Here is an 18167-nt window from a genome sequence, read left to right as displayed (position 1 = left end):
CTCGAGGGGCTGTATGGCCTACTCCTGCTCCTATTTCTTATGTTATGTTACCTTAATCTGCATCACCCATATATTCCTGCCAACATGTCCATCTGTGCTTGCCCCGCCCCCACACTCATGCCATTGGTCACCTACCATGTCCATCTTCACCATGACCCACCTTTCCACACCAATTGGAATACTCTTCTTTACCCAACTGTCAGTCAAACAGCCTTTTGGTTTTTCCTTCTCCAATGCTGTTATAACTAATAAACAAAAGTAATTGTTTTGCTGCTTAAAACCATAAATTTAGGTACTCGAATCAGAAAGAAGCAGATTAGATTTCTGAAGACAAGGAAGTAGTGAGGGGAAAAATAACGTATTTTAAGAATTAAACTTTTTGCTTTGAAAATTCCTGGGCTTGTGAGGGCAGAATAAGTGGGCAAAGTGGCCGTAATGGAATGGGACGCAGCATCTCCCCTCTTTAATATTCAGAAATTGCAACGGGGGGGGGGGGGGAAGGTGGCTAGGAGGATGCTCTCCCCTCTTCTGTTGTGATTTCATTCAAAGGGGCAGTATTATATCCCCCTCTTCATTGATTCTCCTAACACCTGCCTCCTACACTCACCGTTTTCCCCGATAGCACTACCGAACCTTTTCATTGCTTTAAAAACAGCGTCTGATTGATCCTCAACCAACTCCTCATATTCCAGGCACAGGCGTTTCACAGTTTCAGCCCTGGTGAGCTCGCACTGACTACCTGCCTCCCGATTACACCTTACAGCTCCTTTTCCTCCTCCTGTCACCTTGCTCCCAGCTCTTCATTCACGTCCAGGTTCACCCATGCTACATTTACCTGTTCTAAAACCGTCTCTCCAGCCGGCATACGGTGTAATGCACGGTGGTGCTTCTCAAATTCAACAATCCAGCGCTTGAGCCTAATGGCTTGATGACTGTTCCTTTTTCCCATCCTGCACTCTGCTCAGGTATGCATACATTTTGTACGTCATTGCTCACACCATGGTACAAATCCCTTTTGTATTACTTGCTCTTTTCTCTTCCAAATGATTTAGCTCAAATTTTTCCTCTTTGCCCCTTTGCTTTCGACAAATTAAATGCAAACAGCATTTTTGTGAAAAATTTGCGGTCACTCAGTATAAATGACTTCACTTTCAGTAATTGTTCCAACTCCCAAAAGTAAAGATGGCTTATTATTCAAAACTATTTCCTAATTTGATTTGTAGAACTTTCTGTTTACTGCAGTAGAGTACAGATTTTCAAGACTTTATTGTGACCACAAACCACATTCAGTACATCGAGCAGAATTTACCTTTAAATGACCTGCTTTCAAGAAAACACATTTTATTAATAGTTTATCATTTCAATTTCTATACGCTCTTTTCTCGTACAAAGATAACATTTTATGGTAAGATCAGAGTGTGTTTTCAACACAAGTTTTAAAAGTACATGCTATTGTGACCCTGCCTAAATGCATGTGATTTTCATTTCCACCTATTTGCACTACTTGCAATAATTCTTCGCTATTTTAAATTGTGATGATTGTGTTAAAATACCGCAGACAGGAATTCATGTTAAGATGTTAACCAGTGTACTAAAAATATCACACAGAGGACAACTAAACTGAAGAGTTATCGAAACACGGGGTAAGCAGCTGGGTGCTACTCGGGAGTTTCAGTGCACTGGTTCAGGGAGAATCACTGGGCAAGTGCTGTCGAGGTGAAGTGACAGAGATGGCTGGCTGGCTGCTTTCTTGTGCAAGGGAAGTGGTCCCTCTCAGCCACCATCATCTGCCGAACAAGCACTGAACAGGGTACAGTTGCAGATTTCCTGTCTACTCTCCGAGCCAGCAAGACTACATGGCAACGGTGCGGAACAGAAACAGATTAGAACAATCAGAACAGCTATGATGTGATCTTCAGAGAGAATCATTATTTACAATGCTAATACCTTCGTAACTATTCAAATGTTGCAGTCGTAGAGAATATTGCAAACACAGATCCCACTTCACATCTGAAATATGCAAATATGCAAATGGTCCAGTATATTCACAATCATATGTGAAACTACAGGTCAGAAATTCCAGGTATCATCGTCCCTTTAAATCCAGCCCAGGAGTTTACCTCAGTTGCTCTGTCCTCCAGTAACAGTCAAGGACGGCATTTTCCTAACTGGCTCAGACACATTCAATATTTTCTCAAGAAGTCTCTTGCGTTTGGTACGGTCCGTGCAAACTCCTTTCTTATTAATTCTCCAACTCAGTCAGATTTTCTCTTCAACCGATGACCCTGAATTTCTGGGCTGATTCAATAGCTCTTCTAATTTCTCCAAATCATTTTCCATTGAATCTTTGCCAGCAATTTCATGAACTAAACCTTCTGTCACATGGAGTCTAGCTCTCCTGGGGAGAAGATACATAAACGTTAAGAACGTTCAGTAAAAACAAACTTAATGGCGTGAAGAAACTGGTGATAAACAAGAGAACACTGTATGATTTGTATGGATTTGAAATGGTTAATGAAAAATGTTGGAAACGCATACCAGTCTTGTGGTATATGCAAGCACTCTAATAATGACTCCATGAGGTAAGGGTATGGTACTTGAACTGTAGTGATCCTAGTCCTTTATTGCAGCTCCTACAGTGAGGACACCAAGAGGTGAGCTCCCTTTTATACTGGGTTACCTGCAGTGTACAGGGGACCCTTAGGTCTCCAGCAGCAGTACCCTCTGGTGGTACAGGTATAGTGTGTACAGGGTGAAGGTACATTCAGTGGTCTAGTGTTACAGTACATACATTAACATACATACATGACAAGTCTGGTCAGCACTTGAAAAAGAAAGAGAGGTTAATATGTTTCAGGTGGGAGTGGGACCCTTCTGTTCGAAGGATCGAAGCCTGAAATATTAAGACTTGGATTTATACAGAGCCTTTTACGACCACTGGATGTCTCAAAGCGCTTTATAGCCAATAAAGTATTTTTGGAGTGCAGTCACTGTTGTAATGTGGGAAACGCGGCAGCCAATTTGCACACAGCAAGCTCCCACAAACAGCAATATGATAATGACCAGATAATCTGTTTTTGTTATATTGATTGAGGGATAAATATTGGCCCCAGGACACCGGGGATAACTCCCATGCTGCTCTTCGAAATCGTGCCATGCAGATGGGGCCTCGGTTTAACGCCTCATCCGAAAGACGGCACCTCCGATAGTGCAGTGCTCCCTCAGTACTGCATTGGAGTGTCAGCCTAGACTTTTGTAATCAAGTCCCTGGAGTGGGACCTGAACCCACAATTTTCTGACTGAGGTGAGAGTGCCATCCACTGAGCCACAGCTGACACTGAAACGAGGGAACAGGAAGAATTATTTTGTAATAAGTTTCAAAAATTTCTCCTCCATCCAGTTCTAATTTCAGTGATATTTTTGTGATCATAAAGTTACAGATTCATACCATTCTTCCAATTTAAGTTGGTAATTCTCTTGCCGTTCTCTACGTCTCCGTTCCCGGACGGTCTCTCCACCAGCTTTCTGCACTGCTAGGATCAGCGCCCCAGCCGGAACCCTGAAAGACAAGCCAGCGGAGCGATTCATATACAGCTGTCAGCACAAGTTACTCACAGCCCACAATCCAAATCAGCCCCAAATAACAGTGCAACCCTAATCTAAAAATGGGCTTTAAATCGGTCAGAGCGGAATGGCTTTTTCTCTCAACTTTGGGTGGCTCGATCGTCAAGCTCTTAAAGGATGAAATACAAATTTGGCAAAAGCAGAACTCTGTACCATCAGCAGCATCTAAATGCTCTTCTTGGGGAGGTATCTGTACAGCGACAGAGACAGTCATTGCGGAGAACGAGGGGAAGGGAAGATTTGCAGTCAAAATAGCAAACAAGAAAAAGCCCCTCGGGCACATGCCTCTAACCATGTACTATTCAGATGCAGATGTTGCTCATTAATAGAGTCCGGTCTGGAAGACTGGAGGCGTTTTTATCATTCTGTGTTGACTTTGGGAGAGCAGTGATGTACCAAGTTCCAGTGCCGTGCTTGTCAGCCTACACCCCTACCCAGTGGCTCTCAATGCTTCCAGAACAAGGCAGGTCAGTGGAACTGCAGCTAACAGCAACCTGTTGGCTGTCGGTTGCAGTTTATATATAAAGAGAAAAGACTTGCATTTATATAGCGGCGTTCACAACCTCAGGACGTCCCAAAACAATTTACAGTCAATGAAGTACTTTCGGAGTGTAGTCACTGTTGTAATGTAAGAAGCGCGGCAGCAAGCTCCCACTAACAGCAATGTGATAATGGCCAGATAATCTATTTTAAAAGGTGTTGGTTGAGGGATAAATATTGGACAGGACACCGGGGCGAACTCCCCTGCTCTTCTTCGAAGTAGTGCCCTGGGATCTTTTACATCCACCCAAGAGGCCAGACAGGGCCTCGGTTTAACGTCTCATCTGAAAGACAGCACCTTCGACAGTGCAGCGCTCACTCAGCACTGCACTGGAGTGTCAACCGAGACTTTGAGCTCAAGTTTCTGGGGTGGGACGTGAACCCACAACCTTCTGACTCAGAGGTGAGAGTGCTGCCCACTGAACCACTGGCTGGCACCGATTATTTGAAACCTGAATTATGTTGTTTTCCTCAATCTTAAAATTAGAGCTAGGCTGTTAATGAATGAAATCAGGAAAGACTTGCACACAAAGGACAGTGGAAATCTGAAACTTTCCCCCACCCTCCAAAAGGCTGCGGATTCTGAGGGGCCATTGAAATTTTCAAGACGGAGATTGACAGATTTTTTATTAAGGGTATCAAGGGATATGGGTCAAAGACATACAAACGGAGTTGAGATACAGATCAGCCATGATCTAATTGAATGGTGGAACAGGCTCGAGGGGTTGAATGGTCTCCTTCTCCTATTCCTAATGTTCTTGAACAGGAGGCTTATGATGTGGACCTATGCATTTTTAAAACAAATATTAAATTATATTACATAATAATTGTACAAGTAATTAACCTCCAATCACCTTGCTGAAACTCACCCCATCACTGCACCAATGGCTGTCCCGGCTAAGAATCCACCCAGACCAAGACTCATCCGGAATATTCCTCCAGTGATTGCTAAAAACGCAACAATCTTTTCACATTAGCTCACAGTGACAAAGCAGATAGTTTCAATAGATAAAATATAACTACAATCGGTGATACTAGGCGCACGTGTAGTGTGAACCAACACTGTTTTGTGACTCCAGGATGGTAGGTTGCCTCCCTGGTGCAAGGGTCAAGGATGTCTCTGAGCGGGTGCAGGACATTCTAAAAAGGGAGGGAGAACAGCCAGTTGTCGTGGTGCACATTGGTACCAACGACATAGGTAAAAAAAAAAGGGATGAGGTCCTACAAGACGAATTTAAGGAGCTAGGAGCTAAATTAAAAAGTAGGACCTCAAAAGTAGTAATCTCGGGATTGCTACCAGTGCCACGTGCTAGTCAGAGTAGGAATCGCAGGATAGCGCAGATGAATACGTGGCTTGAGCAGTGGTGCAGCAGGGAGGGATTCAAATTCCTGGGGCATTGGAACCGGTTCTGGGGGAGGTGGGACCAGTACAAACCGGACGGTCTGCACCTGGGCAGGACCGGAACCAATGTCCTAGGGGGAGTGTTTGCTAGTGCTGTTGGGGAGGAGTTAAACTAATGTGGCAGGGGGATGGGAACCAATGCAGGGAGACAGAGGGAAACAAAAAGGAGACAAAAGCAACCAATGCAGGGAGACAGAGGGAAACAAAAAGGAGACAAAAGCAAAAGACAGAAAGGAGATGAGTAAAAGTGGAGGGCAGAGAAACCCAAGGCAAAAAACAAAAAGGGCCACTGAATATAAAGGGGCTGCAGGAGGGGTCAAAACTAAAAATCATGGTTTAAAAACTAGGATTAAAACACTCTACCTTAATGCACGCAGCATTCGAAATAAAGTAAATGAGTTGACGGCCCAAATCATTACAAATGGGTATGATTTGGTGGCCATTACAGAAGCATGGTTGCAGGGTGGCCAAGACTGGGAATTAAACATACAGGGGTATCTGACGATTCGGAAAGACAGACAAGAAGGGAAAGGAGGTGGAGTAGCTCTGTTAATAAAGGATGATATCAGGGCAGTTGTGAGAGACGATATTGGCTCTAATGAACAAAATGTTGAATCATTGTGGGTGGAGATTAGAGATAGTAAGGGGAAAGATCACTGGTGGGCGTAGTTTATAGGCCCCAGAATAATAACTTCACGGTGGGGCGGGCAATAATCAAGGGAATAATGGAGGCATGTGAAAAAGGAACGGCAGTAGTCATGGGGGATTTTAACCGACATATCGATTGGTCAACTCAAATCGCACGGGGTAGCCTGGAGGAGGAATTCATAGAATGCATACGGGATTGTTTCTTAGAACAGTATGTAACAGAACCTATAAAGGAGCAAGCTATCTTAGATCTGGTCCTGTGTAATGAGACAGGAAAAATAAACGATCTCCTAGTAAAAGATCCTCTCGGAATGAGTGATCACAGTATGGTTGAGGGTGAGGAAGTTGTGTCAGAAACGAGCGTACTATGCTTAAACAAAGGGGACTACAGTGGGATGAGGGCAGAGTTGGCTAAAGTAGACTGGAAACACAGACTAAACGGTGGCACAATTAAGGAACAGTGGAGGACTTTTATGGAGCTCTTTCATAGTACTCAACAAAAATATATTCCAGTGAAAAAGAAGGGCGGTAAGAGAAGGGATAACCAAGGAAATAAAGGAGAGTATCAAATCAAAGACCAATGCGTATAAGGTGGCCAAGGTTAGTGGGAAACTAGAGGATTGGGAAAATTTTAAACAACAGCAAAGAATGACTAAAAAAGCAATAAAGAAAGGAAAGATAGATTACGAAGGTAAACTTGCGCAAAACATAAAAACAGATAGTAAAAGCTTTTACAGATATATAAAACGGAAAAGAGTGATTAAAGTAAATGTTGGTCCCTTAGAAGATGAGAAGGGGGATTTAATAATAGGAAATGTGGAAATGGCTGAGACCTTAAACAATTATTTTGCTTCGGTCTTCACAGTGGAAGACACAAAAACCATGCTAAAAATTGCTGGTCACAGGAATGTGGGAAGGGAGGACCTTGAGACAATCACTATCACTCGGGGGGTAGTGCTGGACAGGCTAATGGGACTCAAGGTAGACAAGTCCCCTGGTCCTGATGAAATGCATCCCAGGGTATTAAAAGAGATGGCGGAAGTTATAGCAGATGCATTCGTTATAATCTACCAAAATTCTCTGGACTCTGGGGAGGTACCAGCGGATTGGAAAACAGCTAATGTAACGCCTCTGTTTAAAAAAAGGGGGCAGACAAAAGGCAGGTAACTATCGGCCGGTTAGTTTAACATCTGTAGTGGGGAAAATGCTTGAAACTATCATTAAGGAAGAAATAGCGGGACATCTAGATAGGAATAGTGCAATCAAGCAGACGCAGCATGGATTCATGAAGGGGAAATCATGTTTAACTAATTTACTGGAATTCTTTGAGGATATAACGAGCATGGTGGATAGAGGTGTACCGATGGATGTGGTGTATTTAGATTTCCAAAAGGCATTCGATAAGGTGCCACACAAAAGGTTACTGCAGAAGATAGAGGTACGCGGAGTCAGAGGAAATGTATTAGCATGGATCGAGAATTGGCTGGCGAATAGAAAGCAGAGAGTCGGGATAAATGGGTCCTTTTCGGGTTGGAAATCGGTGGTTAGTGGTGTGCCACAGGGATCGGTGCTGGGACCACAACTGTTTACAATATACATAGATGACCTGAAAGAGGGGACAGAGTGTAGTGTAACAAAATTTGCAGATGACACATAGATTAGTGGGAAAGCGGGTTGTGTCGAGGACACAGAGAGGCTGCAAAGAGATTTGGATAGGTTAAGCGAATGGGCTAAGGTTTGGCAGATGGAATACAATGTCAGAAAGTGTGAGGTCATCCACCTTGGGAAAAAAAACAGTAAAAGGGAATATTATTTGAATGGGGAGAAATTACAACATGCTGAGGTGCAGAGGGACCTGGGGGTCCTTGTGCATGAAACTCTTTTGGAGTTTACCTGAAAAAACATAAACATTAATCCGTGCCACCCGCCCTGGATGACACACCAGACATTTACAAGGCCCTTTTTTCCTTTTTTGTTTTTTTTTTGGGCACTAATATCACTTTTTTTTTTTCCGTGCCCCCTATAAAAGGGGAGGGGGACACTAAAAGCACCGGCAATTAAAACAAATCAAACTTTAAAACGTAAAATCAAATTAAAATTTGGTTGCCGAGCGTGATGATGCACTCCAGTCCCTCCGGTGCCCTCCTCTCGCAGAAGGCCGCGAGCGTACCGGTGGACACCGCGTGCTCCATCTCCAAGGACACCCTGGACCGGATGTAAGAGCGGAAGAGAGGCAGGCAGTCAGGTTGAACGACCCCCTCGACCGCCCGCTGCCTGGACCGGCTGATGGCACCCTTGGCCGTGCCCAGGAGCAGTCCTACGAGGAGGCCCTCGGACCTACCCGCTCCCCTCCGCACAGGGTGCCCAAAGATCAGGAGAGTGGGACTGAAGTGCAGCCAGAATTTCAGGAGCAGCCCCGTTAAATAATAAAACAGGGGCTGCAACCTCGTGCACTCAATAAAAACATGGAACACGGACTCCTCCAGACCGCAGAAATTGCAGGCGGCCTGGGAGTCCGTGAACCGGCTTAAAAATTTGTTGCATGGCACTGCTCCGTGCACCACCCTCCAGGCCAAGTCCCCGATGAATAGTGGGAGGACTCCCGCATAGAGTGCCCTCCATCGGGGACCCCCGCCTCCTCCGGACGGCAAGATGGTACGCCATGGCGTGTCCGGACGGCCGGCGAGGATGGCAAAGTTGAGAGTGTGCAGGAGCAGCCCGTACAGGAAACCCCTCCGCGCGGAACTGAATGGCACGGAGGGGATTTCCCCGAAGCGGCTCAAGTTGTGAGGCGCCGGCCCCCGAGGGAGGTTCCGGGGTTTGGCGCCGATGAGGAATTCCGTCCGGACGGGGGTCAGTTCGGACGGGATCTCCCCACGTGCTTGAGCCTCCTCGATGCACCTAACAGAGTCAGGGCCCAAAGCTGTTTTTAGCGACTCGATGGCATCGGCCGTGCGGCGGACGTTGGCTGAATTTAGGCGCCGCGCCAGCGTGCCTGGCACCATCCAGCCCGCTCCTCCGCCATCGAGCAGGTCCCTGACCCTGGTCACCTCACCAGCCACAGCCCTCTCTTCCGACCGCCACATAAAACCTCGGTCGTGGAGGTACGGATTCCCGAGCAGCGGCTCCTGCAGGACAGCCGCCACTCCAGCCGGCGGAGAGCTGCGCTTGGTGGAGACTTTGTTCCAGACCCTGATGAGTTCCTTGTAAAAGACAGGCAGCTCCTGGAGGGCGGTCCTGACACCCCCCAAGTTCACAAACAGGAGCTGCGTGTCGTAATTGAGGTCGCGCTGCTGGCGGAAGAAATACGTCGCCAGAGCACACCACCTAGGAGGGGGCTCGACGTAAAGGTATCTCTGCAGGGTCTGAAGACGGAAAGTCGCGAGCTGGGCGCTGACGCACACCAACGACTGACCGCCCTCCCCAAGCGGGAGTCTCAAGACCGCCACAGAGACCCAGTGCTTCCTGTTGTTCCAGAAGAAGTCCACCAGCTTCTTCTGTATCTTGGCGACAAACGCAGGGGGAGGGGTCAAAGTGACCAGCCGGTACCACAACATTGCGGCCACCAGCTGGTTTATGACTAGCGCTCGACCCCTGTAGGACAGCACTCGGAGCAGTCCTGTCCAGCGCCCTAGGCGAGTGGCGACCTTGGCCTCCAGCTCCTGCCAGTTCGCCGGCCAGGCTTCCCCGTCGGGGCTAAGGTAGACTCCCAGATAGAGGAGATGGGTCGTGCTCCAGGCAAAAGGCCTGAGCTCCTCCGGCAGGGAGTCCACCCGCCACTGACCCACCAGGAGTCCGGAACATTTCTCCCAGTTGATCCTGGCGGAGGATGCGGCCGAGTAAATCTCCTGGCACTCACGCATCCTCCGCAGGTCAGCGGGATCCTCTACCGCGAGGAGCACGTCATCGGCGTAAGCCGAGAGGACGACCTCCACGCCCGGCCCTTGCAGAGCCAGTCCCGTCAACCTCGTCCGCAGGAGGCGCAGGAAAGGCTCCACGCAGATGGCATATAACTGGCCGGACATGGGGCATCCCTGGCGCACCCCTCTCCTAAAGCGAAGGGGCGCTGTCAAGGACCCGCTAACCTTAATCAGACACTCCGCGGCGGCGTACAAAAGTCGGATCCGGGCGACGAAATGCGTCCCGAACCCGAAAGCGCGCAGCGTTCCGAGCAGATAGTCGTGATCCACCCTGAGGAACGCCTTCTCTTGGTCGAGAGATAGGAAGGCGACCGACAGACCACCCTCCTGGGAATGATGGATGAGGTCCCGGACCAGATGGATGTTGTCGTGGATTGTCCGGCCCGGGACCGTGTAGGACTGGTCGGGGTGGATCATGTGGTCCAGCACGGCACCGAGACGAGCAGACATCGCCCTGGCGAAGATTTTGTAGTCCGTGCTGAGGAGGGAGACCGGGCGCCAGTTCTTAAGGAGGCGGAGATCGCCCTTCTTAGGCAGCAGGACGATGACTGCCCTGCGTCAAGAGAGGGGCATCTCCCCGGTCGCCAGACTTTCCCCCAGGACCCGCGCGTAGTCGCTCCCCAGGACGTCCCAGAACGCCCTGTGGAACTCCACGGTCAGCCCGTCCAGCCCCGGGGTTTTTCCCCTCGAGAGCCTGTCGAGGGCACCGGTCAGCTCCGCCAGGCTTAGCGGAGCTTCCAAATTTTCACCGCCCTCCGGGCTGACTTTCGACAGGTCCTCCTACAAAACTCTACGCGCTTCCTCGCTGGACGGATCCGGAGAGAACAGAGCCCCGTAATATTCACGGGCCCTGTTGTTGACGCCCTCCGGATCCGAGACGAGAGAGCCGTCGTCGGCCAGCAGCGTCAAGAGCTGCTTACGGACACTCTGCCTTTTTTCCAGCAAGTAGAAGAAGGGGGAGCCACGGTCCAGATCCCGCAGGAACCGGATCCGCGACCTCACGAACGCGCCTCGGGACCCGACGAGCTGCAGGTCCTTCAGCGTGGCCTTCTTAGCTTCGTACACCGTCCGCAGGGCCGGGTCCTCGACGACTTGACCGAGACGGGATTCCAGGTCGAGCACCTCTTTTTCTAGGCGCCCGACTCTGGCCGCCCGCCTCTTGGTCGACCCCCTCGCATACTCTTGCCAGAAGACGCGGACGTGAGCCTTGCCCACGTCCCACCATAGCCTCAAGGAGGGGAAGCCCCCCTGCTTCCTTCTCCAGTCGGACCAGAATCGACGGAACGAGTCCTGGAACCGCACGTCCTCCAGCAGCCGGTTGTTAAAGTGCCAGGACGCGGACCCCGTCCTCGCGCGGAGCGAAGCGAGCTCCGCCCACACCAGGTGGTGGTCCGAACACGGCACCGGCCGCATGGAGGCCGCCGGGACGCAGGAAACGTACGCCCGAGACACGTAAAGGCGGTCGACTCTGGACCATCCTACTCCAGGCCTCACCCAAGTAAAGGCGCTGGAGTCGGGGTGGAGATTTCGCCAGACGTCCACCAAGTCGAAGGACCCGACCAGGTCCCTCAACTTCTCCATCGCCGTCATGCACTGCGGGGCACCGGAGCGGTCTCTCGCCTCGAGGGTGCAGTTAAAATCCCCCCCGAGGACAATGCAGTCGCCGACGTCGACGGAGCCAAGAAGAGCGGACACTTCTTCGAAGAAGCGCGCCTGCTGCGGGCCGGGCTGAGGGGCGTACACGTTCACGAGATGGAGCGGCACGTCCCCCAGGCGAACCGTTACGTGCAGCAAGCGGCCTGGCACGGGCTCCTCGACCCCCAAGATCTCCGGCTGAAAATGCGGGCCCAGCAAGATGGCCACTCCACTAGAAGTGGCGGTGAGGTGGCTCATGCGGACCTCTCCTTGCCATTCCAGGAGCCACGTGGCTTCGTCTCCCGGAACGGTGTGGGTTTCTTGCAGGAAGCACACCGCATATTTCCCCTCCCGCAGGAGCGAAAAATTGTCAAATCTACGGCGTGCCCCTCTGCCGCCGTTGATGTTGAGGCTGGCTATGGTTATCTTCATGGCAAAAGCATAGTGCAAACTCTACCTTAACCTATTGTGGGGGAGGGGGGGGAGTGGAGTAGTTTGTTGACCTCCACTCCTTCAGCAGCCCAGCGAGGAACCTTTTGAGCCGGCGCAGCTCAAGGCCTTGCGCCTTTGATAAGGGCCCGCCCGCGGCCATGGTTTTAGCGGCGACGCGGACGGAAGCGATGAGCAGCCCCGGCTCGGACCATCTTTCCCGGGCCAGATGGGCTCGGTTGCGGCGACCCTGGCTCTGGACCAAAAAGTCCCGGAGATCCTCTACGGGAATGAGGGGGGACTCAGCGGCGGGCAGGAGGAGATCCACCGCCTCACTGGTGATGGACTCGAGATCTTCACCCGCGTCCTCCACCGAGTCCCCGTCCCCCTCCGGGAGGTCGCCGGTAGCAGCCGGCCCGTCGACCGCTCCTTGTGCATGAATCCCAAAAAGTTAGTTTGCAGGTGCAGCAGGTAATCAGGAAGGCGAATGAAATGTTGGCCTTCATTGCGAGAGGGATGGAGTACAAAAGCAGGGAGGTCCTTCTGCAACTGTACAGGGTATTGGTGAGGCCGCACCTGGAGTACTGCCTGCAGTTTTGGTCACCTTACTTAAGGAAGGATATACTAGCTTTGGAAGGGGTACAGAGACGATTCACTAGGCTGATTCTGGACATGAGGGGGTTACCTTATGATGATAGATTGAGTAGACTGGGTCTTTACTCCTTGGAGTTCAGAAGGATGAGGGGTGATCTTATAGAAACATTTAAAATAATGAAAGGGATAGACAAGATAGAGGCAGAGGTGTTGTTTCCACTGGTCGGGGAGACTAGAACTAGGGGGCACAGCCTCAAAATACGGGGGAGCCAATTTAAAACCGAGTTGAGAAGGAATTTCTTCTCCCAGAGGGTTGTGAATCTGTGGAATTCTCTGCCCAAGGAAGCAGTTGAGGCTAGCTCATTGAATGTATTCAAGTCACAGATAGATAGATTTTTAACCAATAAGAGAATTAAGGGTTACGGGGAGAGGGCGGGTAAGTGGAGCTGAGTCCACGGCCAGATCAGCCATGATCTTATTGAATGGCGGAGCAGGCTCGAGGGGCTAGATGGCCTACTCCTGTTCCTAATTCTTATGTTCTTATGTTCTTATGACTCTGCTTGTTCTGCTCTGCTTGCTGGGTCCAGTTCTCTCCCGGTACAAGAACCCAGGTCTCAAAACCAAACCGGGCATTACGAGTGGGCTCCTCGGTGGCTCGATTTGTAAAGACAGCGTACCACTGAGCCACACGGGGTCCTAGGTTCAACTCGCAGCCTGTGCCCAGTTAGCTGATTAGTGGCGGTGGGAGGGGAAAGGGGTGTTACAATTGATCGAGGATTTAGAAAACAATTCAGCCAAGGTTCCTATTCCTGGTCCCTTTTGCAAGGTGCATGGATGTCTGTGGTCGGACACGCTGGAAAGGATCAGGTTTGAGCTGTGGTGCTCCCGTGGTTGAATAGTCTGCCGGCACTCACTGACACGCCTCACATGTGAAGAATTGCCATTTGGGCAGACTCCTTCGGGGAGTGGCGATAAGGCCAGTTGATCAAGAGAGAGGAGGACAGAGAACACGGAGAAGATATTTCCACTTGCGGGCAAGGCCAGAACTAGCGGCTGTAAATGTCAGACAGTCACCAATAAACCCAATGGGGAATTCAGGAGAAATGTCTTTACCCAGAGAGTGGTGAGAATCTGGAACTCGGTGCCACAGGGAGAGGTAGAGGCAAATAGTATCGATGCATTTAAGAGGAAGCTGGATAAACACATGAAGGAGAAGGGATAGAGGGATATGGTGATGGGGTGCGATGGAGTAGGGGTGGGAGGAGGCTTGTGTGGAGCACAGACCTATTGGGCCAAATGACCAGTTTCTGTGCTGAAAATACTTGTTAATACTTTGAAAAAAATATATATGCAGTTGCAGGGTTGGAATAATGTAAGTTCTAAGCAGGCTCTCACCTCCAGCTGCAGAGTAGTGTCTCAGTAGATTCTGATCGCGATACACAGACAGACCTGTGCTAACCGTACTGTTTGGAAAAACAACAGGGAATTAGGAATAACTAAATAGAACCCAAGGAATCACAAATATGCACCGTCAAGAAAAAGCAAATCATATCGCACAATAACCGTCTCAGCAGTACTATAATATTATATATAATTACTATCGTTATACATGACCAAATATTATTTTTAATTCTATGATGCTTTTCTTCTATTGTCCCTATTCTCTCAACATTTCCTATATATTGTCTTCTTTACAGTATCCTTTGTCTCTTATTTTATTTTTATTACTTGTACAGGTGCAGCGTCGAGAATTCGGAATGTTCGGGACCGAAGCCATTCCGGATTCCGGGCTTTTCCAGACTTTCAATCGTCTTTCTGACATCTGGAAACACCTGAGCCCACGTTCGGGTATTTCCGGATTGGGGGGGGGGGGGGGGGGGGGGGGGCGGGGGGTGTCCCCACCACCGAGGAGCTGTTCGGGTGGCCCCCGCCACCGAGGAGCTGTTCGGGTGGGCCCTGCCACCGAGGAGCTGTTTGGGCGGGCCCCCGCCACCGAGGAGCTGTTTGGGCGGGCCCCCGCCACCGAGGAGCTGTTCGGGCGGGCCCCACCACCGAGGAGCTGTTCGGGTGGGCCCCGCCACCGAGGAGCTGTTCGGGCGGGCCCCACCACCGAGGAGCTGTTCGGGTGGGCCCCACCACCGAGGAGCTGTTCGGGTGGGCCCCGCCATGGAGGTGGTGTTCGGGCGGGCCCCGCCATGGAGGTGGTGTTCAGGTGGGCCCCACCACCGAGGAGCTGTTCGGGTGGGCCCCGCCATGGAGGTGGTGTTCGGGCGGGCCCCGCCATGGAGGTGGTGTTCAGGTGGGCCCCACCACCGAGGAGCTGTTCGGGTGGGCCCCACCACCGAGGAGCTGTTCGGGCGGGCCCCGCCATGAAGGTGGTGTTCAGGTGGGCCCCACCACCGAGGAGCTGTTCGGGTGGGCCCCGCCATGGAGGTGGTGTTCGGGCGGGCCCCGCCATGGAGGTGGTGTTCAGGTGGGCCCCACCACCGAGGAGCTGTTCGGGTGGGCCCCACCACCGAGGAGCTGTTCGGGCGGGCCCCGCCATGGAGGTGGTGTTCGGGCGGGCCCCACCACCGAGGAGCTGTTCGGGCGGGCCCCGCCATGGAGGTGGTGTTCGGGCGGGCCCCACCACCGAGGAGCTGTTCGGGTGGGCCCCGCCATGGAGGTGGTGTTCGGGCGGGCCCCGCCATGGAGGTGGTGTTCAGGTGGGCCCCACCACCGAGGAGCTGTTTGGGTGGGCCCCGCCATGGAGGTGGTGTTCGGGCGGGCCCCGCCATGGAGGTGGTGTTCAGGTGGGCCCCACCACCGAGGAGCTGTTCGGGTGGGCCCCACCACCGAGGAGCTGTTCAGGCGGGCCCCACCACCGAGGAGCTGTTCGGGCGGGCCCCGCCATGGAGGTGGTGTTCAGGTGGGCCCCACCACCGAGGAGCTGTTCGGGCGGGCCCCGCCATGGAGGTGGTGTTCGGGCGGGCCCCACCACCGAGGAGCTGTTCGGGCGGGCCCCGCCATGGAGGTGGTGTTCAGGTGGGCCCCACCACCGAGGAGCTGTTTGGGTGGGCCCCACCACCGAGGAGCTGTTCGGGCGGGCCCCGCCATGGAGGTGGTGTTCGGGCGGGCCCCACCACCGAGGAGCTGTTCGGGTGGGCCCCACCACCGAGGAGCTGTTCGGGCGGGCCCCGCCATGGAGGTGGTGTTCGGGCGGGCCCCACCACCGAGGAGCTGTTCGGGCGGGCCCCGCCATGGAGGTGGTGTTCGGGCGGGCCCCACCACCGAGGAGCTGTTCGGGCCGGCTGGCAGCAAGGCCCTGAGGTAAGGGCAGCGGCAGCGAGCGAAGGCGGTCCCCGAGGTCGGCGGGTCCAGATTCCGGAACATTTTATGGATTCCGGACAACCCTGCCACCAATCGGTCCAGAGTCCGGAACATTCTGGAACTCCGGATTTTCCACACTGCACCTGTACATTTAAAATCTAATCTTAACTTATTCTCTGGTGCCTCCGTAGACCTAATCTCCATTAGTGCGCTGGGACCAAAAATCATTGAAATATGATCCTGGATTGGCTGAAAACTGGATCTGAAGGCCAGCTCTTGAGCCAATCAAGTCTAGAGTTTACTGAGGTTTGACCTAGTCACGTAACTAAAACAACTAGGTGAAATTAAAGAGCACTGTGTCTTCCGAGTGTGATTTCACTGAGGGCCCAGGGGAGCGGCCTCCTCTGAAACTAGCAGACAGCAGGCTAAAGTTTAAAAACTGTTAGTTAAAGGTCGGCTGTCAATGAACACAATTTATGAGGTCATTTGACCTCACTGAGATTACTTGGTAATCCAGTTATTATCTTGAGAACAACGACGCCAGGATTGCCAGATCTTAGAAGAACATCTCGAAAGAACACACACAATGCTATTTACCACCTTCTAGGACATGTTGACTTTGCAGCTTGTGTGGAGACCAACAATTTAGTTTTGATTCTCCCCCCCACTCCCTGGCTCATACGACAGTGGTTACAGGTGCAGCCCACGTGCATTCTGCAGCTGCTCCATTAACTTGATATGTAATTCGCATTTTGGACTGGTCTGGAGCCACCTGACCCAAGAAACACACACACCAGCTACTGCTGCAGTTTCTGCAATCAGTTGTGAGTTTCCCCTCGATTGGCCCACAGACCAATCCAAAGTGCTGTTTCACATTAAAGTCAACGGACCCCACCTGAGCTGACGGTGCCATCTACCTCACTGGAAGCAGCCGAGGTGGGGTGCAGAATGAGAGGTAGTCTCATTGAAACATACAAGATACTGAGGGGAATTGACAGGGTAGATGCTGAGAGGTTGTTTCTCCCGGGCTGGAGTGTCTAGAACCAGGGGGCACAGTCTCAGGATAAGAGGGCGGTCATTTAAGACAGAGATGAGGAGGAATTTCTTCACTCAGAGGGTTATGAATCTTTGAAATTCTCTTCCCCAGAGGGCTTTGGAGATAGAGAGATAGAGAGAGAGAGAGAGAGAGAGAGAGAGAGAAAACACTACAGAGACACATTAGGAGGTAAGACAATGTGGGGCAAAGTACACTTAACAGAAAGTGCGGATCCATCACTATCTTCTCTTTAAAACACCTTTCACACTGAATATAGCAGCCAAGCAAAGGCACTGCAATTCTTTTCTATACACACATTCAGGCTTGGGCTGATAAGTGGCCATACAAGTGCCAGGCAATGGCTATTTCCAAAAAGAGAGCATCTAACCACTGCCCCTTGACATTCAATGGCATTACCATCGCCGAATCTCCCATCATCAACATCCTGGGGGTCACCATTGACCAGAAACTTAACTGGACCCGCCACATAAATACTGTGGTAACAAGAGCAGGTCAGAGGCTGGGTATTCTGCGGCGAGTGTCTCACCTCCTGACTCCCCAAAGCCTTTCCACCATCTACAAGGCACAAGTCAGGCGTGTGAGGGAATACTCTGCACTTGCCTGGATGAGCGCAGCTCCAACAACACTCAAGAAGCTCGACACCATCCAGGACAAAGCAGCCGCTTGATTGGCCCCCCATCCACCACCTTAAACATTCACTCCTTCCACCACCGGCGCACCGTGGCTGCAGTGTGTACCGTCTACAAGATGCACTACAGCAACTCGCCAAGGCTTCTTCGACAGCACCTCGCAAACCCACGACCTCTACCACCTAGAAGGACAAGGGCAGCAGGTGCAAGGAAACACCACCACCCCCATGTTCCCCTCCCAGTCATACACCATCCTGACTTGGAAATATATTGCCATTCCTTCATCATCGCTGAGTCTGAGTCAAAATCCTGAAACTCACTCCCTAACAGCGCTGTGGGAATACCTTCACCACACGGACTGCAGCGGTTCAAGCTGGTGG

General features: G+C 51.4%; 1 protein-coding gene across 4 annotated transcripts in view; it reads right to left on the bottom strand.

Moving 5' to 3' along the window:
- Positions 1-1247: 1247 nt before the first annotated feature.
- The window catches only part of timmdc1 (translocase of inner mitochondrial membrane domain containing 1), a 43107-nt gene continuing 26187 nt past the window's right edge, over positions 1248-18167 (bottom strand). For 3 of the 4 annotated variants that reach the window (XM_070896441.1, XM_070896442.1, XM_070896443.1), the window contains 4 exons: positions 14188-14255; positions 5034-5112; positions 3449-3559; positions 1248-2398 (listed from right to left, as the gene is read on the bottom strand). In XM_070896441.1, the coding sequence (XP_070752542.1) occupies positions 2260-2398; positions 3449-3559; positions 5034-5112; positions 14188-14255 (397 nt within the window). In that variant the 3' untranslated portion in view covers positions 1248-2259. Of the gene's footprint in view, positions 2399-3448; positions 3560-5018; positions 5113-14187; positions 14256-18167 lie in introns of those variants that run through there. The other variant, XM_070896444.1, reaches the window with a different exon arrangement.

This window comes from Pristiophorus japonicus, chromosome 12, assembly GCF_044704955.1.
Source record: "Pristiophorus japonicus isolate sPriJap1 chromosome 12, sPriJap1.hap1, whole genome shotgun sequence".
Lineage (NCBI taxonomy): Eukaryota > Metazoa > Chordata > Chondrichthyes > Pristiophoridae > Pristiophorus > Pristiophorus japonicus.
The sequence above is the reverse complement of the archived record's forward strand: the minus strand, read 5'-3'. Positions and strand labels throughout refer to the sequence as shown.